The 19,612-nt window shown below is 42.0% G+C and overlaps 1 protein-coding gene across 3 annotated transcripts in view; it reads right to left on the bottom strand.

The window, feature by feature from the left end:
• Positions 1-19,612, bottom strand: part of XPO4 (exportin 4) — a 92,224-nt gene that overhangs the window by 15,555 nt on the left and 57,057 nt on the right. For all 3 annotated transcript variants that reach the window (XM_084767228.1, XM_084767230.1, XM_084767229.1), the window contains 7 exons: positions 11,249-11,425; positions 10,591-10,733; positions 10,021-10,166; positions 9,016-9,193; positions 3,654-3,813; positions 2,912-3,081; positions 601-775 (listed from right to left, as the gene is read on the bottom strand). In XM_084767228.1, coding sequence (XP_084623354.1) covers positions 601-775; positions 2,912-3,081; positions 3,654-3,813; positions 9,016-9,193; positions 10,021-10,166; positions 10,591-10,733; positions 11,249-11,425 — 1,149 coding nt within the window. The remainder of the gene's footprint in view (positions 1-600; positions 776-2,911; positions 3,082-3,653; positions 3,814-9,015; positions 9,194-10,020; positions 10,167-10,590; positions 10,734-11,248; positions 11,426-19,612) is intronic.

Genomic DNA, 19,612 nt, shown 5'->3' with positions numbered 1-19,612 from the left:
ATATGGTGTCTTATACACTGAGGAAATTTGGATGCATAGGACCAAAGGTTGTCACTAACTAACAAAAACCAAAGACTCGTCCTTGTAGACCTTAGAAAGAATGCTATGAACACCTTCTTTGGACACACAGGCAGCCTCCTAAATGCAGAACACTGAGAATTTGTTGCTTAGGCCACTTTGGTAGGACAAGAGCCAGGAAACAAAAATCACTTTCATCTCCTTCTCAAGGCAAAGAATGACTTACAGTTCTTCATGTCACAGTTTCTTTCTTCTACTTTTTGGGGACAGGCTTACTAACCCAAAGCCTTGGCATGCTAAAGCAAGTGCTCTACCTCTGAGCTATCCACCAGGCTTTTCACATTTTGAAAGACACAGTAATTTATGCTCTCACCTGGGAAAACATACCTGACGGACAGAAAATGTTAATGATATTTATTATGTCAAACAAGCAGGCTGGAGAAGCCCTAAGAGTACTTATCAAATGATAAGCTTCAAAGGGTTGATGAGGAAGAAGAACCGGAGAGAAGTTATTACTGAGGTGTTTAGTCTCCTATTTTCTAACATCTGTAGGGTGACAGAAGAATCAAAAGAGACTTTTACCTCAGTCCAATACTGCTGCTTGGTTTCTGTGTCCATATGTGCAAAACCTCCTAAGACCAGAGCCTTCATCAGTGTCCTCTGCACTGGACTGGACAAGAAATTAAGAGGTGGGCTTCGGCTTGCAAACTGCTTCGCTAGGTTCCACCAGTTTTCACACTGAATTACTAAGTTTGCCCTACAGGTAGAAATAATAAAACATAAGTTGTATTATATTCACCATATATATATTTATTAAGAAAATAAAAATTGGACAGGGCTGGAAAGATGGCTCAGCGGTTAAAAGTGACTACTAAAGGACCTGGGTTCAGTTGCCAGGACCCACCACGGCAGGTCACAACCACCTGCAAGTCCAGTTTCTAGGCATCAGGTAGTCTCTGCGGGTATTAGTACATGTGAACTCATGCAGGCCACACACACACATTGAAAGGGGGTGGGAAGGCACTGGCATCTAATTTTAAAGTCTTCTGAGGCAAGACCTTTCTATGATGCTCATGTTGGCCATATTCCTGCCTCAGCCTCCTGAGTACTGAGAACCTGTCATACCCATGTTGTGTGTGGGTATGTGTGTCTGTGTATGACAGGTGTACAGGTGCCGTAGTGGCCAGAAGATGACACCAGATCCTCTGGGGCTGGTGATACAAACAGCTGTGAGCCACCCAGTGTAGATTCTGGGAAACAAACGCTGGTCCTCTGGAAGAGCTCTTAACCACTGAGCCACCTCTTCGGCCCCTCTGAATGTAACTTTTAAAGAACAGTATGATAAGCTCAATACGAACTCTGGAGTTACATTGGTCTTTGTCTAGATCCTAGCAATTGCTCACGTTTTTACTTAGTTTCCTTTCATCATCATCAGTTTCCTGGCTGTAAAGTGAGAATGGCTGTGTAGCCATTTCCTTGTGGAAGGAAGGTGGGAAGAGGAAACCTCTAAGGCTGAGGAAGCCCATCTCCCAGGTTCTATCAGCAGTGACCAGCTGCCAGCTAAGGGTGCTGTAGGGGCTCCCAATTTGCACGCAGGGCTTCACGAAGAGCTTTTGTGAGCAGTCATCCATGGGAGGGGGTGTCTTTTGGTGATGGAGCTGCCCTGCAGGTGACCCATCCCTAGGGAACACTAATAAGTGCACTGCTTCAGCAAACTGGGCTTGTTTCTTCGTCTGTTGCTGCCCCCTCTATTCGGAATAGGCAGAATCTGATTCCCCAGGGAGAACAAAGTGACAAGGACAAGGAGCTAAAACAGGCCTGACTCTCCCTTGGGACCCTTCATGTGCAGTACTCAGAACAGCAGTCAACGCCAACAGCACTGACAACAATACTCCAACTCAGCAAGAAAAGCTAAAACGATTCTCTATAGAAAGCACTAAAAGCGTTCCTTTGCAGAATCAGTTTAAACATCAGTTGTTCTCACCAATAAGTGGGAATCCCTGAACCAGGTGTGGAGGTACACGCCTTTAATCCCACCACCTGGGAGACAAAGGCCGGTGGATCTCTGAGTTGAGACCTTCTGGTCTACAGAGTTAGTTCCAGGACAGCCAAGGCTACACAGAGAAACCCTACCTGTGTGTCCAAGAAGGTGTGTGTGGGAGACACACTGAAAAATATCAAACGAGAATAATATACACAAAAGTGTGTGCCCAGGATCAAATCCGAGTCCTCTGAAGTGCGGCTAGTGTTCTTTTGTTGTTCTTTTGTTTTTTGAGACAGGGTTTCTCTATGTAGTCCTAGCTGTCCTGGAGCTCAGGACAGCTATGTTGGCCAGGCTGGCCTGGAACTCAGAGATCCACTGCCTCCGCCTTCTGAGTGCTAAGATTAAAGATGTGTGCTACCACTCAGCTCGGCCAGTGTATGTAACCCTTGAGCAGTTCTCCAGCTCCTGAAAGTGTGTGTGTGTATATGTTAACTAACTAGCTAGTTAGCTTTCGCCCCCTCCCACCCTCCCCCATCTCTTTTCTCCTTTTGTTTGTCAAGACAGGGTTTCTCTGTATAACCTTGGCTGTCCCAGACTCACTTTATAGACCAGGCTGGCCTCCAACTCACAGCAATCCATCATCTACCTCTGCCTCCTGAATGCCCAGATTAAAGGCGTGCACCACCACTGCCACCACCACCCGCCTAGAAGTGCTTTTAGAACAGGGTCTCTGATGCCCACAGCCAGTACAATTCTCATCAGCACATAAAAAAGCTGACATTTGTATTTGTAACAACACAGTAATTAAGTTTTAAAAATGCTACTCTGAAAATGTAGATCCTAACTGGGCTTAGATATTGTAACCATTTGCCAGTCACTAAAGAGAAAATTGAAGCCGCTGGTCCTTACCTTTCTCTTCTTTCTACCAAAGTGACAAGGAGCTGCACAGTATCATTCGCTAGGTCCTGCTCGCTACTCCAGACTGAGAGATTGCTGATGACTTTCTGTAAGAGGTAGCCGATAATCCACTGGGAACCCTCTGTATCTGCTCCAAATGCTGTGCTCAAGGGCAAACTTATCTTAAGAGAAAAGATAAAAAATTTCTAATGTCAGAAAGGTCAAGTAAAAATAGTCCACAGAAAATCAACAATGAAACTAGCACCAAAGCCCCCATCTCTCCAGGCTCTTAAATACTTGTTTGTTTCTTTCTTTCTTTCTTTAAAAGATTTATTTATTTATTTTACATATGTATGAGTGCTCTATCTGTATGTAACCTGCATGTCAGAAAAGGGTGTCAGATCTAAGTATAGATGGTTGTGAGCCACCATCTGGTTCCTGGGAATTGAACTCAGGACCTCTGTCAGAGCAGACAGTGTTCTTAACCTCTGAGCCAGCTCTCCAGCCCCTTTCTTTGTTTTTGGGAGTTTCTCTGTGGAATAGCCCTGGCTGTCCTGGAACTCTCTTTGTAATTGAGGCTGGCCTTGAACTCACAGAGGTCCACATGCCTCTGCCTCCCGAGTGCTGGGATTAAAGATGTGTACCACCAAACCCAGCTAACAGATTTGTTTTCATAAATGGAATAAACAAAATTGTCCTACCTCTAAACTTTCCATCATCATAAACCCAAAGAGTACTGATTTTACTTCCTCACCTGATCATACAGTTTTTCATCTACCAGGAGGTAAGTCTTGGCCCAGCGTTTTAGAAACCAAACAATGTCTTTGCCCATTTGAGGGCTTAGTAGATGAGTGAGATCTGCTCTTATTGCTCGAGATTCAACTTCTGAGACTCTTAGCACAGCAGACAACAGCCTGTGGGGAGAAAACACAAGTTTTGCTAACCCTATTTTTTTCCATAAAAATCCTTTCTGTTTCTTTATACCAGGCTATGGGCTGCAGATAAGCCCCCACATTAGTTCTGATCTTGCAGAGGGACAAGAAGGACCTCTGCTCAGGCTGTGGCTGCAGATGTGAGTCTCAGCATCATTGTCTAACATGCAGCTCCCGATGCAAACTGAAGGAACACGTACAATTAGCTAAACGTTCAGAGTATAAGCCAAAATTTTCAGCACTCCTCTGGTAAACAGTTTACACGAGTTCTGCTGTGCTTTCAGATCATGGTCTTGCATATTGTCTCATAGTCTTGATCTGCACCCCCCGCCCCCCCCCCCCCCCCGAGCTGAGGACTGAACCCAGGGCCTTGCACTAGCAAGCGCTGTACCACTGAGCTAAATCCTCAACCCTGTAATCTTGATTTTTGTTTTTAGTTTTGGTTTTCCGGGCAGGGTTTCTCTGTGTAGCCTTGGCTGTCCTGGAACTCGCTCTGTAGACCAGGGTGGCCTTGAACTCACAGAGACCCACCTGCCTCTGCCTCCTAGAGTGCTGGGATTACAGGTGTCCGCCACCACTGCCAGATTCTTAATGGTATCTTTAAATAAAAAACCTTCCTAGAACAATAATCTACCTAAGTAAACATACTGTCCACTGCCAGACTATGGGAACGGGCAAGGAATATACCAGAAAGCATACAGCTTTAAGCTGACTTTAGACAAGGAAGCAGGGGTTGTAGTGCAGTCAGTGCACAGAGCAGGATTCTAATCACTATGGTATGGCTCTGCTCTATTCTGTCCTGCTCTCAAGAAGAATGAAATGCCTGCAAAATCAAACTAGATGGACGTGTGCATTCTTTATGGACCTTCTGCTCTCACCAAAAAGTACCTGGTGCCGGTGACCACCCTGCGGCTTTGAAAGAGCTCCTCCCTTGGTTGCCCTGGTACCACTTCCCGTGTCCCCCTCCATCTGTCTGCGTACTGCTTCCCAGTCTTTAGGGAAGACTCTTCTCTGGATTTTCTTTAAATCAGAAACGCTCCACTTAAAAGCTTCTTTCCCCCCCCCGCCCCCCATTATCCACATGTTCCTCATAAACTTTCAAATTTTAGAGTGCATGTAAACAAGAATAACAGAAATCCCAATAACCTCACATTTTATCAAAGATGATATATTAAAATCTTCCTCTAAGATTAAATTATTTTAAATATACTTGAAAGCCTAACAGAACTTGAAATAAAATTGTTACACTGGTACTTTAAAAGTAAGCACTTTGCCAGACAGTAGTGGCGCACACCTTTAGTACCAGCACTCAGGAGGCAGTGGCAGGTGGATCTCTATGAGTTGGAGGCTCAGAGTGAGTTCCAGGTCAGCTAGGACTACATAGAGAAACCCTATCTTGGGAGAAAAAATAAAGTTTGCACTGTAATTCAATCTTTGTAGTGTTGACAGCCACCACTATCTATTCAAACCAAACAAAATCTTTTAGTTGAATTTTATGTCCCCAAAGAACATTATTTACTAACTACTCTATTTTCTATAATACAAATATTTATGAAATACTTTTCATGAATTTCCAAATATCATAAAACTATAACTATTTTTAAAGGTCTTCTGGATTGACTTACTATAGTTATACTTAACAACATACAGTAGAACAAAATGTAAAACAAATTTAAATTATAAAACTATCTTCCCCAGTGCTAGGGTTCCAACCTAGAAGCTTGCACATGCTAGGCAAAGATGGTCTGCCACTGAGCTAATTCTCAGCCTGATTTTGAATGTTTCTTGGGGATATCAGAGAAAGATTTTATGTCTCCTACTTGATTTATATACTTGTGAATAAATATACTCATTGCCAGAATGAACCAAAGTGGAGGAAAAGTTGACTCCTGTCTCATTTAAAAGATGTAAATACTAGGCCGGGCAGTGGTGGCGCGCACCTTTAATCCCAGCACTTGGGAGGCAGAGGCAGGTGAATTGCTGTGAGTTCAAGGCCAGCCTGGTCTAAATAGCGAGTCCAGGGCAGCCAAGACTAACACAGAGAGACCCTCTCTCGAAAAACAAAAAACAAACAAACAAACAAGATGTAAACACTGGACAAAATAAAAATAAATAAAATAAAATTTGTTTCCATTAAAAAGTAGAAGTTATTTTTCAAAGATCAAAGTTACCCATTATTTGAATTACTTACAAGTTATATGACAAAACTCAAGATAAACTCATGCCAGATGGCCCAGTGTTGGCCCCGTCAGTGTTATATGACGCAGTGGCCTGCACTGTTGGTTCCATAGCCATCAAAGGTGATCTGAAGCAGCAGAGTCCAGGCCCTAGGGGACCTTCCTGCGGCCTTTCCCTTCTCTACAACTCGCCCAGACCCAGCAGCAGCTGCAGAGCTCTCTCAGAAACACCACTCCAGCCCAAAGGCCAGTTCCCACTTTCTCCCAAGACTGAAAATTAACTGCTTCCCAGCTTGGCCTGCCACAAGACAATGACTATGAAACAGCTATGCTCACTTCCCTCTTGCAAATCCTACCTCATGAACCCAACAGACCCCTTTCCTGTGTCTCTCTCTAGCTTCTCCACCCCACAATCTCAGTCACACACAAGTGACACAAGTCCTCTCCTGCCTGTTTCCTGTCATGTTTACCTTCCTTCCTCTCACTCATCAAGTGGCAGTCTGATTACCACGTATTCTGCCAGCAGATCAGGTAAAGCAGGACTCCTGTGGCACTCTGCTGAAGTCTAAGTCCCATCAAACGGTGGAGTTGAAGAAACAACTGAGCCAAATACTTTTTAATTGTTAACATTTCTCGATTAGTACCCTAATCAAGTATACTACAGCAAATACTTTTTATTCAATCAGTCCCGTAGTACATGTACATGCTAAATGTTCTAAACCAAGTCAGCGTGATGAGGCGGCCCACAGCATCTCACAGCCTGCTGCTGGAAGCTAGGCTGGAAGCATCACCTTTCTCTCTGACAGCTGTGACAGACCCACAGGCAGTCTGCCCACTTCCAACACTAATTCTCAGAGTGGAAATCAGGGAAAGTTGTGCAATGTGTGCTTGCCCCCCTACTGAGAACGGATAGCAGTACCCGATCTCTTCACTGCCAAGACGCCTTACAGGACCCGATGACGGTACCTGTTTCCCTCCTACTTATATCCACGGTTCCATCTCTTAGAAAAGTCCATTTCCTAGATGGGTCCATAACTGCATTCTGGCTGCTGCTTGGCCATGGCAAGTATGGCCAGGGCCTTCGCATTAGTTATTTTTTTTTTTTTGCTCTGCCTAGAATGTTCCTCCCCTGGGTACATTCAAGACTCTAATCAACCTCAATCCTTGCTCAGAAGTCATAGAAACAAAGCTTATGTGAATCATACTTAAGATTGCGTCAACCCCTGCAGCAGTCTGGGCTTCGGGGGCCCTGCCCTACCTGGCTCTGCCCCCATAGCACTTCCTGTCCTCCAACACATCCCATCATTTGTAGTTCTGTTCTCCCTTGACAAGAACTCTAACTGGGGAGTGGATTCACTTGTTTGCCTTCAGGAACACATCCCATGTGCCCATGAAGTACCCACCCACAAAGCCACTAATAATTCTTTCTTGGTTTTTCAAGATGAGGTTTCTCTGTGTAACAGAGAGAGCCCTGGCTATCTTGGAACTCTCTTTATAGGGCAGGCCGGCCTCTGCCTCCCAAGTACTGGGAGTAAAAGTGTATGCCCCCACACCTGGCTAATAATTCTTTTTTTTTTTTTTTAAGTTTTTCGACACAGGGCTTCTCTGTATATCCTTGGCTGTCCTGGACTCGCTTTGTAGACCAGGCTGGCCTCGAACTCACAATGATCCACCTGCCTCTGCCTCCCAAGTGCTGGGATTAAAGGCGTGAGCCACCAACGCCCAGCTAATAATTCATTCTTAAATGACATGTTCTTCAAGAATTATGAAATACATTTTTAGTGAAGCAAAGGTTGTTTCTCCCATATATCAAATCAATTTCACATTAACTCTTTAGAAAAAAACAGCAACAATAAAAGCCTAGCTATTCCAACACTCCATAGCCTGTGTTCTCAAATGTGAGAATGATTTGCTCCCACACTGACACCTGGGACTTGTAAAATGGAAAAGCACTTCTAATACAAGGGAGATGCTCCTAAAGGCACTTGCTCCAAGAAATAGGACAAAGCACCTATGACAAAACTCTGGAATGAACAGCCCTAGAAGTAACACTCCTCAGGATACCATCCAAAGCAAAATCACAAAATCTAATTACAACAATAACCTCAAAAGGAAGAAACCTTTGCTTAAGAATTTTGATATTCATAGCAAACAAGAGACTGTATCAATAAAGGAAACAAAGTCCTAAACATTTCCTTGGTATCACCTTAATATTTGAACTTAAAACAATAACAACAAACTGTATCTTCTACTGTAGAGGTTTAAATGTCCACTTAGGTTTGCATTTTTAAAAAAGTGGGACAAAACCTTGAGTAACTGACAAACACCAAGGCTGTTATCATTCCTACTATCACCATAGGCAATGGAGTCTCAAAGACAATGAAATCAAACATAAAACCATTTTCAATTCTAAGAGTACAATCATTCATATTTACCCTCTTTAGTTTCATCATTGAGAATTAACAAAAACATTGCCATTACTAATAGGAAAACAAAAGTAAATCCTCTCAGAGGCACTCTTGCTGTCTTATAATTGCTGGTGACAGGGCTCCCAAGTTTTACATATTTAGGATAACTATTTCTATACTATAATAATGACAGTTTTCCTTAAGAAGCCACTGACACACAGTCTCCACTTTCATAAGCAACATACACTTGTTAAGGCTCACCTGCTTTCTAAGAAATATTTTTCCCTCATAAAGGGTGCCTGTCCAGACATCATTACTGCTTTCTGACAGACAAACACTATGTTCATAATAAATTATAGTGAACGCTGTTTCCAAGTCTTGTATTCAGAATCATTTTACATTAGTTCTTTTCAGTAGATAGCCCTGCCAACTCCTGCCAGCGTGCCCTTGCCACCCTTGTGTTTCAAGGCTTCTTCATGGTCTCGTTTCCTTAATGTTTCCAATTTACAGTGCGCCTACCCCTCCAGTCATCTACCCATCAACTCAGAGTTTATGAGACAGCATAAATTACAAGAGCGCAGCTATAGAGTTCATATTACCTAATCACAGAATCTGTTCTGCTGTACCCTGGGATGGAAGAAGCCTTTTCTCCTGGAGATCCCAAAATTTGAAGTGTTGTATTAATGTCAACTTCAGATGAATGCTTAATGGAATATTCCATTATTTCTGGAGGTATTAGCGGAGTCTCTCCCTGAGTATCATCAGCTAAGAGGTAGCCTTCAGTTTAAAAAAAATTAAAAACGAACACTTAACAAATCTATTTACCAAATTGCACTATAAATGTTTTGATTAATATACATCTCATAGGTTGATGTAGAAGTAAATAATATTGTTAACCTGTTAATTTCAAGATGAGGTGCAGAAACTGTCAATTTCCCAGATAATTAAAACCCTCAAAAATACAACAAAAGATAAAGGGAATTCTACTAGTATATCAGGAATTTATCCATATATAACTTTTTAAAAGTCAAGTGTTTTTTCTTTTGCTTTGTTTCCTTGACTACATTACAGAATCACAAATTAGGTCTAGTGGTCAAGGAAAACCACCCTAAAAGTCACACTGCCTAGATTTGCATTGTGGCTCAAAATTACTGCAGTATGACCATTTCTTATACTTTCAGCTCCTTCGCCTGTTAGCTGGGAATGACAGTGCCAATTAACACCACTGGACAGTACTAACTCAGTGGGCTACAGTGAAAGCAAAAGGAAACACTTGGCATAGAACAGGCCAGAGTACGTGACGGCCAGTGGTTTAAAAAAATACGTCTATTGCTCTATGTCAAACAGCAGCTGTATCCAAGTCATTCAGTACTACATACGAACTATACAGTCTGTTCATGTTTGAGATGTGGTCCCCTATGCAGCCCAAGCTGGCTTCAAAAAATCACAATCCTCCTGCCTCAGCTTCCGTTTGGGCTAGAATTAATTACAGGGATATGCCACCATACCCAGCTCTAAACTATTATTTTTAATATTTGCGGCTTCTTTTAGGGTTTAAATGATTTCATGGGCAACTGCTTTTTAAAAAGAAGAAAGGAACTAACCTGTAACTAAAATAAGCCAGTGAATATCTTCGTAGAGATCATCAAGCATTTTATTGTCAACGGTGCTTGACCCAGGTGAAGCCAGTAGCTGTTGCTGATGGCGCTGTAACTGACCATGGAGTCTTGTTACCCTTTCTTCTAACAAACTAAAAGGAAAGAAACAACAGCTTCATAAAGTTCAGGATGGGAAGGCCTAGGACAATTGATAACTTCCATATAACCAAACAATATAAACTAAGATGTTAGCACAAAATACACATATTCAAAAATATTGCAGTACACAGCTGTTCTCAAGAGCACTAGAGGAAGTGAACTGTATAGCACTTTACAAACAAGCAGCATTTATGACAGGCCTTTGAAATTGGGCATGCCAAGTCATTTCTCATGTCATTTTTTCCATAATTCTTGCCATCTATACTATTGTTCCTGGGCTCCAGTTGTATAAGCCAAAGAACGCAATCTTCTGTCCACTGGGTCCGGTATGCTGGGACCCAGAGTGGGGTGTTTAGAGCTCTCCAGGGAACTGTAAACAGAGAGCAATTCTCCACAGGGTGCCTGGACTGTGTGTACCTTGTCAGAAGAGGCATACAGTGTTCAGCAGCAATTCTTCCTAGCATTCCTACACTGGCTAGCTGATCAGAAAACTGATCTCGATCGTCTTCTTGAAGTTCACTTATTTCTTCTTCCTCGCGAGAGGCCACACCATTGGCGGTCTATTTGGTGAAAAGAGAAGAAACAATGAGGAAATACAGCACATGTTCCATAAGGCACGTGTGTCTGTGGCCCTGACAAATGGCTTCGAGAGGAGCTGAACCAACCTGCAGGTACAGCTTTCTAGGACTCCTTTCTAATCACGCCAGTAGCCCTGGTAGCCATCAAAAGGATGAGGAGAGCACTGAAGAGAAGGAAGGAAAAGAAATGCTTCCTGTGCACATGCTGCTACATGCCTGTGGTCTGCCTCTTATATAGGGGACTGTCACTTGTCATTAAGATTGCCTAGTTCTTTGAACATAGGATGTTAGCAGACACATGGCAAGATAGAGTGGCTAACTGAAAACTTAAAAGGGAGGTGATTATAAGTAACACCCCACATATGAAAACCCAGAAGATAAAAGGAACTATATTTTACTGAGCAAATCTTTGAAGGAATTTATCCCAAATTTCTAGTGCTTTATATTGATTAAATAGAGACTATGGTGATTTTTCATTCCATTTTGCTTAAACTTACCAAATTCCTTGTGCCATCTGGAGCAGCAAGGTGGCACTGAATATAGGAATTGAAAACTTGAACTGCATGTTGTGTGAAAAAGCCTTTATGGAAATGCTTGTCATCTTGGACCAACGTTAGCCAGGACTCCAGCAATTTATCATATGCTTCCATGTATACCATGTCATCCTTATCAAGCTAAAAGAAAAGAACACTCATAAAACAAAGGTCCAGAGAAATAAAATGAGCATTGTAAAAGTTATACAGCTATGCACAAAAACAAATTTAAAAATGTTTTTAGAAAAGAAGCATTTCTAATTATTAAGCATTTATTAAACATTCTAAAATCTCCCTAGTCTCAAAATAAATAAATCTTTGACAAAATGAAACTAATGTTTATGTTAGAAGATTAACTGTTCGGTGCTTAGAAAAATGTGAAACAAAAATATGTTTTATTAATATATAATACAATTCTATATATGATACTAATATATTAATATAAGTATATTTCTTATACATTTGTTTTTCCAGTACTGGGATGAAATCCTGGGCTTCATATATGCTAGGCAAGTACTCTACTACTGGGCTACAAACTTCAAGTCCAACATTTTCTTTTTGTTTTGTTTTGTTTTTCGAGACAGGGTTTTTATGTGTAGCCTTGGCTGTCCTGGACTTGCTTTGTAGACCAGGCTGGCCTCAAACTCAAAGCAATCCACCCGCCTCTGCCTCCTGAGTGCTGGGATTAAAGGTGTGCTGACCACCATACCCAACAGTTTCAAGTAACTTCAAAATTTGTAAGAAACAAACTAATCAGATAACTAAAAACTATATGGGAGGAAAACTTTACATAAGTTCCTTAACAAGAAAGGCTTTATTTTAATAATTCTAAAAAAGGACAGCTAATTCTACATATTAGGAAAGAATATAGTCAAGAAACACAGTGGCCTCTGACTCAACTCATAATATTAGACAATGTGGAAGATATCCCACCACTACAGTAGCTGAGCAGTTAAATAATATAAAAACGAGTAACTTCTTCCTTTTCACCAGTCAAGTTTTTTCTTATAAAGAAGAATGTGATATACTTTTTTTTTTAAGAGAGAGACGGGATGGGGGGTGTGGGCGGAGGGAGAGGGAAAGGGGGAGGGAGAAGGAGAGAGGGAGAGAGGGAGGGAGGGAGAGAGAGAAAGAGAGAGAGAGAGAGAGAGAGAGAGAGAGAGAGAGAGAGAGAGAGAGAGCGCACGCACGCAGGTTAAGAAACCAAGAGGAAACCCAGCTCAGCCTCTTGCCCCATGTGGATGCAGCAACCATGCCACAGATATGTCCACTGGCAAGACCACCATGCTGCACAGACTATCATGATCTTAACTATTAAGGTGGTTATTCCTAATTTTCATTTCCCTTTTTTTTTTCCTTGTTCATGAATAGCTACTACTTCCCAGTTAAAAGTTCAAGCCAAAAGTATACCACTAAGATGTAAGGGAGGGATTTCTCAGATATAGGTAGACACATAAATAACAGACTACAGAGCTATTTGTGGTCTAAAATCCCTCCTTAGGTTGATCTGATATTCTGCTGAAAGAAAGGTGTACTTAAGACGCTGCAGAGGATGAGCTGGAGCCACAGCAGAGAATGCCAAGGCAACTGAGGAGACACTGCCTTCACACACAGGAGAGCAGGAAGAGGCCACTGTAAAGCAACAGAAGCAGGTGCGACAGAAGCAAATGGCACAGCTTTTTAAAGGAAAACCATCCTGCTAGCACTGTGCAATATGGCAGAGTCTCAGGTGAATATCATCAAGGTATGTTACACACACACATGTGAAAACTCTTCTGTTTATTTAATATACACTGTTTTTTAAAGTCAGGAAAAACAAACACACAGTTGAAAACCAAAGCACAATATTGGTTATAAACAATGGGAAAGGTGGCTCTGCTCCGTCTATAATGTCACCGAATGCTAAGAGCTAAGCATTGGAATCCTGAAGTGACCGGGATACTTTCTTCCCATAGAAACATCTGTGGCTTGTCTATATACTTAACAAGCCATGTGCTTTGCAGACATCATTTGTCAGGTCTTAGCAGTTTATCTTGCCAAAATAAACAGACTGGTAACATATCTAACAGGACTTAGGAGTAGCATCCTCTGACCTAGTCAGAAAAGAAACACACAGGATACTTTAAAGAGCTACTGTCATTTCTCTAAGTACATATTTAAGACTTACATCAAAGTGTAAAGGTCTTTTTTAGAAAGTTAAATAAATAGCATATTATTAAAGGAATTTTCCATGAAGCTTTGATATGAGATGGTCTCAAGTAGAATACACAAGTCCTTACACATGGGATGGTGATTTAAAATAAAGACTGAGCTTCTTGAAAAAGAAAAAAAATCTCTGGTTCCCTCTGAATACCAATAAAGTAACTCATCAGGCAAAGTGTGAGAAATTTGGTTGATGACAATTGGCAACTGGATCTTGCAGTCTAATCCCAGAGAAGTGAAACTTAAGCTGGCGCTTTTTCATAATACCTTGGCTCAGCTCCATGGCCACTCTGGCCCAGACCCAGCAGCCTGCTGGCAGCATGTGGACAGATGACTAAGGAGACCGATCTAGACACTATGTGCTCATGCTCCGAGCACTGTCAGGCCTACTGCCAGAAGAGCTTTGGAGAGGGGCTTAGAGCTTATGGAACCTACTTGACCCCACTTTACTCCATCTGAATATGAAGGGGAGAGTAGAAATCAGAACATGACTATCAGCACTCCTCTCTTTGCCTATAATTAGGTTGAAGGTGTGGAGAAGCATGAATATGCAGTGCTTCAGACACAGAAAACAATGTACATTTATGCTTTGATAATTTTGAATAAATAATTCCAAAAATAGTGAAGTGTTCTTTCAAGTGAACATTTGGAAAGAAAGTTTTCAGTAGAGGAATCTGCTCTGGCCCCTGCCTGACATGAATGGAATTTCAGAGATTATAGCCCAACATCATTATATGATTCCAAGTAGAGGACATTCTGGGGAAGGTAAGATTGTAGAAACAGCAAGAGTAGTGTGGCTGGACATGCTGGACACACATTTCACCATCTGGGAGGCAGGGGCAGGGACAGTAGTGGGGAGAAGAAAGGGGATGAAAAGGGAGGGGAGGGGAGGAGAGAAGGGAGGGGAGGGAGGGGAGGGAGGGATGAGAAGAGAAGAGGAGGCAGAGAGAAACATGCACTGCACACTTGTTTTCCCAGCCTGAGTTAGAAGATGAATAGGTGACGCACACACAATTTTTCCAAGCATCAAATACTCTTTAGAGTAAGACATATGCCATTATTCATCTGTCAAACCCAGAGCATGTATACCACCACGAGGCTGGGTTTGGTGGCACACGCCTTACACCCAGCACTTGGGAGACAGAGACAGAGGCCAAGTGGATCTCTGTTGACTTCTACACCAGCCTGGTGGACACAGCAAGTTCCAGGACAGTCAGGACCACATAGAGAGAGACCCTGTCAATAACAACAACAACAACAACAACAACAACAACAGCAGTAAAATAATCTGCATCACCAGAAATGAGCCCCATGGAATTCATGAACTCTGGGTGAGAACCACATGTCAACACAGGTACATCGATGACACATATGCTGCCCTGACTGATAGAGGCTTCATGGGACAGAATGATGGGAATGGGGGAGCATATGAGATCATAACTAAATAGTCTTTATGTCACTGCCTATTTATATAAATCTAGTACCAGATATTTTTCAAAGCAGACAAATAAACATCATACTAAGGTAGGTAGAAATATGCTTATTATCTGCAAAAAACTCCAAATCTATCTCTAATCATAAAGATACCATCCACAACACAAACACACCTCCCCTATGCTTTTCCCCATAGAGAGCAAATAACCAACGGCAACTCCAAATTTTTGCCATGAAATAAGAATGCATTTTCCCCCCCATTTTTGAGGTAGGGTCTGTCTATGCAGCCTGTAAGCTGTCCTGAAGCTTGTTATATAGACCAGGCTGACCTAGATTTCATAGAGATCCTCTGCCCCTGACTCCTGGGTGCTAGAATTTATCCAGCTAGAAAACACTTTCTATTGAATACCAAACATCTTTTATTTCCTTTGTTGACGCCCCACCTCCATTTCCAGGGTGATAGAGAGTGGACTCGGCCTTGGGCATAAGGGCATAACAGCATTACGGGTAAGTGCTCTACCACTGAGCTCCATTCCCAGCCTGTCTTAGTTAGTGTTCCGTTGCTGTGAAGCGACACCATGACTATAACAACTCTTACAAAGAATGCATTTAATTGGGGCTGACTTACAGTTTCAGAGGGTTAGTTCACTATCATGGTGGGGAGCATGGCAGCACACATGAAGACTGGTGCTGTAGAAGTAGCTGACAGTTCTACATCTGAACCCACAGGCAGCAGGAAGAGAGAGCCACTGAGCCTGGCTTGGGATTTCTTAAATCCTTAAAGCCCAACCCCAAGTGACATGCTTCCTCCAACAAGGCCACGCCTCCTAATCCTTCCCAAACAGTGGCACTCCCTGATGACTAAGCATTCAAATACACAAGCCTATGAAAGCCATTTTTATTCAAACCACCACACAGACCCAGACTATTTTCCTAAGCAAGTATGGTTCATGTATGTAAAAATATGCAATGAAACTGATGTGAACAATTAATTTCAGAGAATTTTATTTATAAAGATAACTTCTAAGTAGGAGTTCCTTTGCCTGACTGAACTCCAGAATTTCCTATTCCAGCCTATAAGAACTTTGCGAATAGGAAAAAGTCAACTACCACAGATGGCTGAGAAAGATAAGTGCCAAGTACACCAGCGGGGATATTCACCAGCAGCGTGTACTTGTACACATGATAAAAGGAGCTTTGGCAGAATCAAGTCATATAACTGAATCCCAATCACAGGAGCAAGGAACCATACACACACATTCCACAGATAAATAGAGATGAGTAAGGGGTTCTATCAATACACTATTTCTTTGCTGCGAAGTTTTGGCTAACCTCGAACTTACCATCCTGCTGTCTTAGCCTTCTGAGTACTGGGATTACCCACATGAGCCCTCCTGCCACACTTGGCATACTTACCTTTAATATGAGGGAGGTGATACCAAATTGTGTTCTCTATATTACTCTTTATATTTAAACACAAAATATATGCTTTGTATGAATAAAATGTTTCAATGTTTAAAAGATATAGGTACTGACACACCACAAACAGTATTTGTATTGTACAACATAACACCAACAAACACATCGATAGACCAAAGACTCAAAGAACCATATTATGCTGTTATTCATATGCTGTGTTTAGATTTTTTTCTAGTATGTATCACTTAAGTTGAATATGGCCATAACAACGTTTTTTTCTTTCTAAAGACAGAGAGGCTAGAGAGATGGCTCAGTGGTTAAGGGCACTGGGTGCTTTTCCACTAGCTGGATTCAATTCCAGCAACCACATGGCAGCTCACAACTACCTGTAACTCCAGTTCCCAGACACTTGATACCCTCACACACATACAGACAGACAAAACACCAATGCACATAAAATAAGAATAAAGTAAAAAATAACATATTAAAGAACATTGACATGAGCCGGGCGTAGTGGCGCACACCTTTAATCCCAGCACTTGGGAGGCAGAGGCAGGTGGATTGCTTTGAGTTCAAGACCAGCCTGGTCTACAAAGTGAGTCCAGGACAGCCAAGGTAACAGAGAAACCCTTTCTATAAAACAAACAAACAAACAAACAAAATTGAGATGATAAGGTAAACAAATAAGATTTACTCTAATACCACAATACTTCCAGCATATTCCTGCAAGGCTTAAACAACTATTGAAAGCATTAAAACTGATTCAAAGTCAAGTCACAAAACATTACATAGTACGATTTATGATCCAATCTGAGTTAAATAAAACAAGTAATTCTTGACCCAGGTGCAGGGGCACACGCCTGTAATCCCAGCACTCTGGGAGGCAGGCAGATCACTGTGAGTTTGAGGTCTGCCTGGTCTACAAAGCGAGTCCAGGACAGACAAGGCTACACAGAGAAACCCTGGCTTGAAAATAAAACTAAAACAAAACAAAAAGACCCAAGTAATCCTTTTTTCTGTTTTTTTCAAGATAGGGTTTTTCTGTGCAGCAAGCCTGGCTTTCCTGGAACTCCGTAGACCAATCTGCCTCCCAAGTGAGAGATTAAAGATGTGCACCACCACAACCAACTTTGCAAGTAATCTTAAAATACTTTTAAATAATAATCTGTATTTAAAATGCAATAGTTACCAGTTTTCTTCCAAATATTCTTGGTTTTCAGGGTTTTTTTTAAAGATTTATTTATTTTGTATATTTATTTATTATATATACAGTGCTCTGCCTACATGTACACCTGCAGACCAGAAGAGGGTATTAGATCACATTATAGATGGTTATAAGCCACCATATGGTTGCTGGGAATTGAACTCAGGACCTCTGGGAGAGTAGCCAGTGCTCTTAACCACTGAGCCACGGGGTTTTTTGGGTTTTTTTTTTTTTAATGTGTTGTTGTTGTTTGTTGGTTGGTTGGTTTTAGCTTTGGCTTTTTTCAAGACAGGGTTTCTCTGAGTAGCCTTGGTTGTCCTGGACTTCTTTTGTAGGTCAGTCTGGCCTCAAACTCATAGAGCCAAAATTATCACTATCTTTGGAAAAAAATATTCTTTCAATATGCAAAACTAAAAAAATATGCCTGTGTCTCATTTCAGCTTTTCCTACAATCCCATAAGGCTGAAGAAATGAAAGCATGAAGAGTAGGGAGGGGCTACAATGTCATCAGTGTGCCTTCTCAGCTGTCAATCACAGAATGGGGAGGGGCTACAATGTGGTCAGTGTGCCTTCTCAGCTGTCAATCACAGAATGGGGAGGGGCTACAATGCTGTCAGTGTGCCTTCTCAGCTGTCAATCACAGAATGGGGAGGGGCTACAATGTGGTCAGTGTCCCTTCTCAGCTGTCAATCACAGAGTGGGGAGGCTTCTCAACCAATCACCCACAACAGAACGTCAACTACACTGCAACAACATCATCTCCTTCAGTAACTGCTGCTTTCTGCTCCCTAAAGTGGATTTTTTTAAAAAGCCCCTTTTTTGAAAGTCTGCTTCATTGAGGACAGCCTGGCCTCAAACAGGCATTCTCAGGCCAGAAGGAAGTCAGGTATGACAGTGTCCATCTGTTATCCCAGCACTCAGGGGCGGAGGCAGAGACAGGAAACACAGAATGAGACCCAATGCTATATATCCAAACCCTCTCAAGACTCATCCCACCCCACCCCAAAACAAACAGACAAACTGGGGGGGGGGGTGCGACAGGGATGGGGAGCACCACAAAAAACCACAGATCTGATTTTGTCAAGGAGGAAACACAGTAAGTGAAGCTGAAAAGGCCACCCGTGTTTATGATCACTCAGCGTCTGAGCACTGTCTCCCTCCAAACGTATCCTCGTTCTGTACCATTGGACTCCTAAGCTGTTTATTTAAATGCACACTTTTCCCAAAATTTCCTTAAAAGAGTATTTGTTTTCCATCTCAGGACAACAATCCAGTAGCCAAAGATGAGAACAAAAGATGCCAGAAGTAAGAGGATCCAACCTGTCCTGGCTGGATTTGCTCACAGCCCTCAGCTAGTAGCTGAACAGTCTCCAGTATGCACAAGATGATAAGCTGGCAGATGGAACGGCCTTCTAAGGCAATCTGTTTAGAACTCACGCAGGTCGCATGACAGGGCCTTCAACCCTTCCTTCCCCAACCTCAGCCACCCAGGCCTCCCTAATGTGGCCTCCACAGCTACAGACAACTTTTCTCTTCCTGCCCTATAATTAGAAGCCAGTTGCCTTTAAAAATAATGATTAAATATAAACAGACAAAGTAAGAGAATTAAAAGATGTAAACAGCTATTTTCTGCAACAAAACCCATTAGGTACATCCTAACTTTGAGCACAGTATATGCCTTGTTGTGAGAAAAGCCTAAGAAACATCTGCTTCTTTAAAAGAGGACTCAGCTTTTTATATTCTGACACTTCTATGCCAATTGACAGAAAGCCTCCTGCTCAAAATAAATTTCAAAGATAAAAATTTCAAAGCAAAAATATTACACATCTTCTGGCCACTCTGCTAAATCTAAGAACCCTCTCAGAGAAGCTAAAGGCAGCTGTGTCTGAACAGACGATCGACATACTAATCCTGACTCCGTCTTGCTCCAGAGTGAAAGAGGAGCACAATGAAGCCACGTTACATGAAACCTCACGTCTGAGTCTGGGAAAGGGCTTTTCCTAAGTGGAGACATTTAACTTCAGCATGGACAACAGAAATTACCATCCTGAGAAACGAGAATTCCACAC

This window comes from Acomys minous (genome assembly GCF_964271855.1).
Source record: "Acomys minous genome assembly, chromosome: 18".
NCBI classification, from domain to species: domain Eukaryota; kingdom Metazoa; phylum Chordata; class Mammalia; order Rodentia; family Muridae; genus Acomys; species Acomys minous.
The sequence above is the reverse complement of the archived record's forward strand: the minus strand, read 5'-3'. Positions and strand labels throughout refer to the sequence as shown.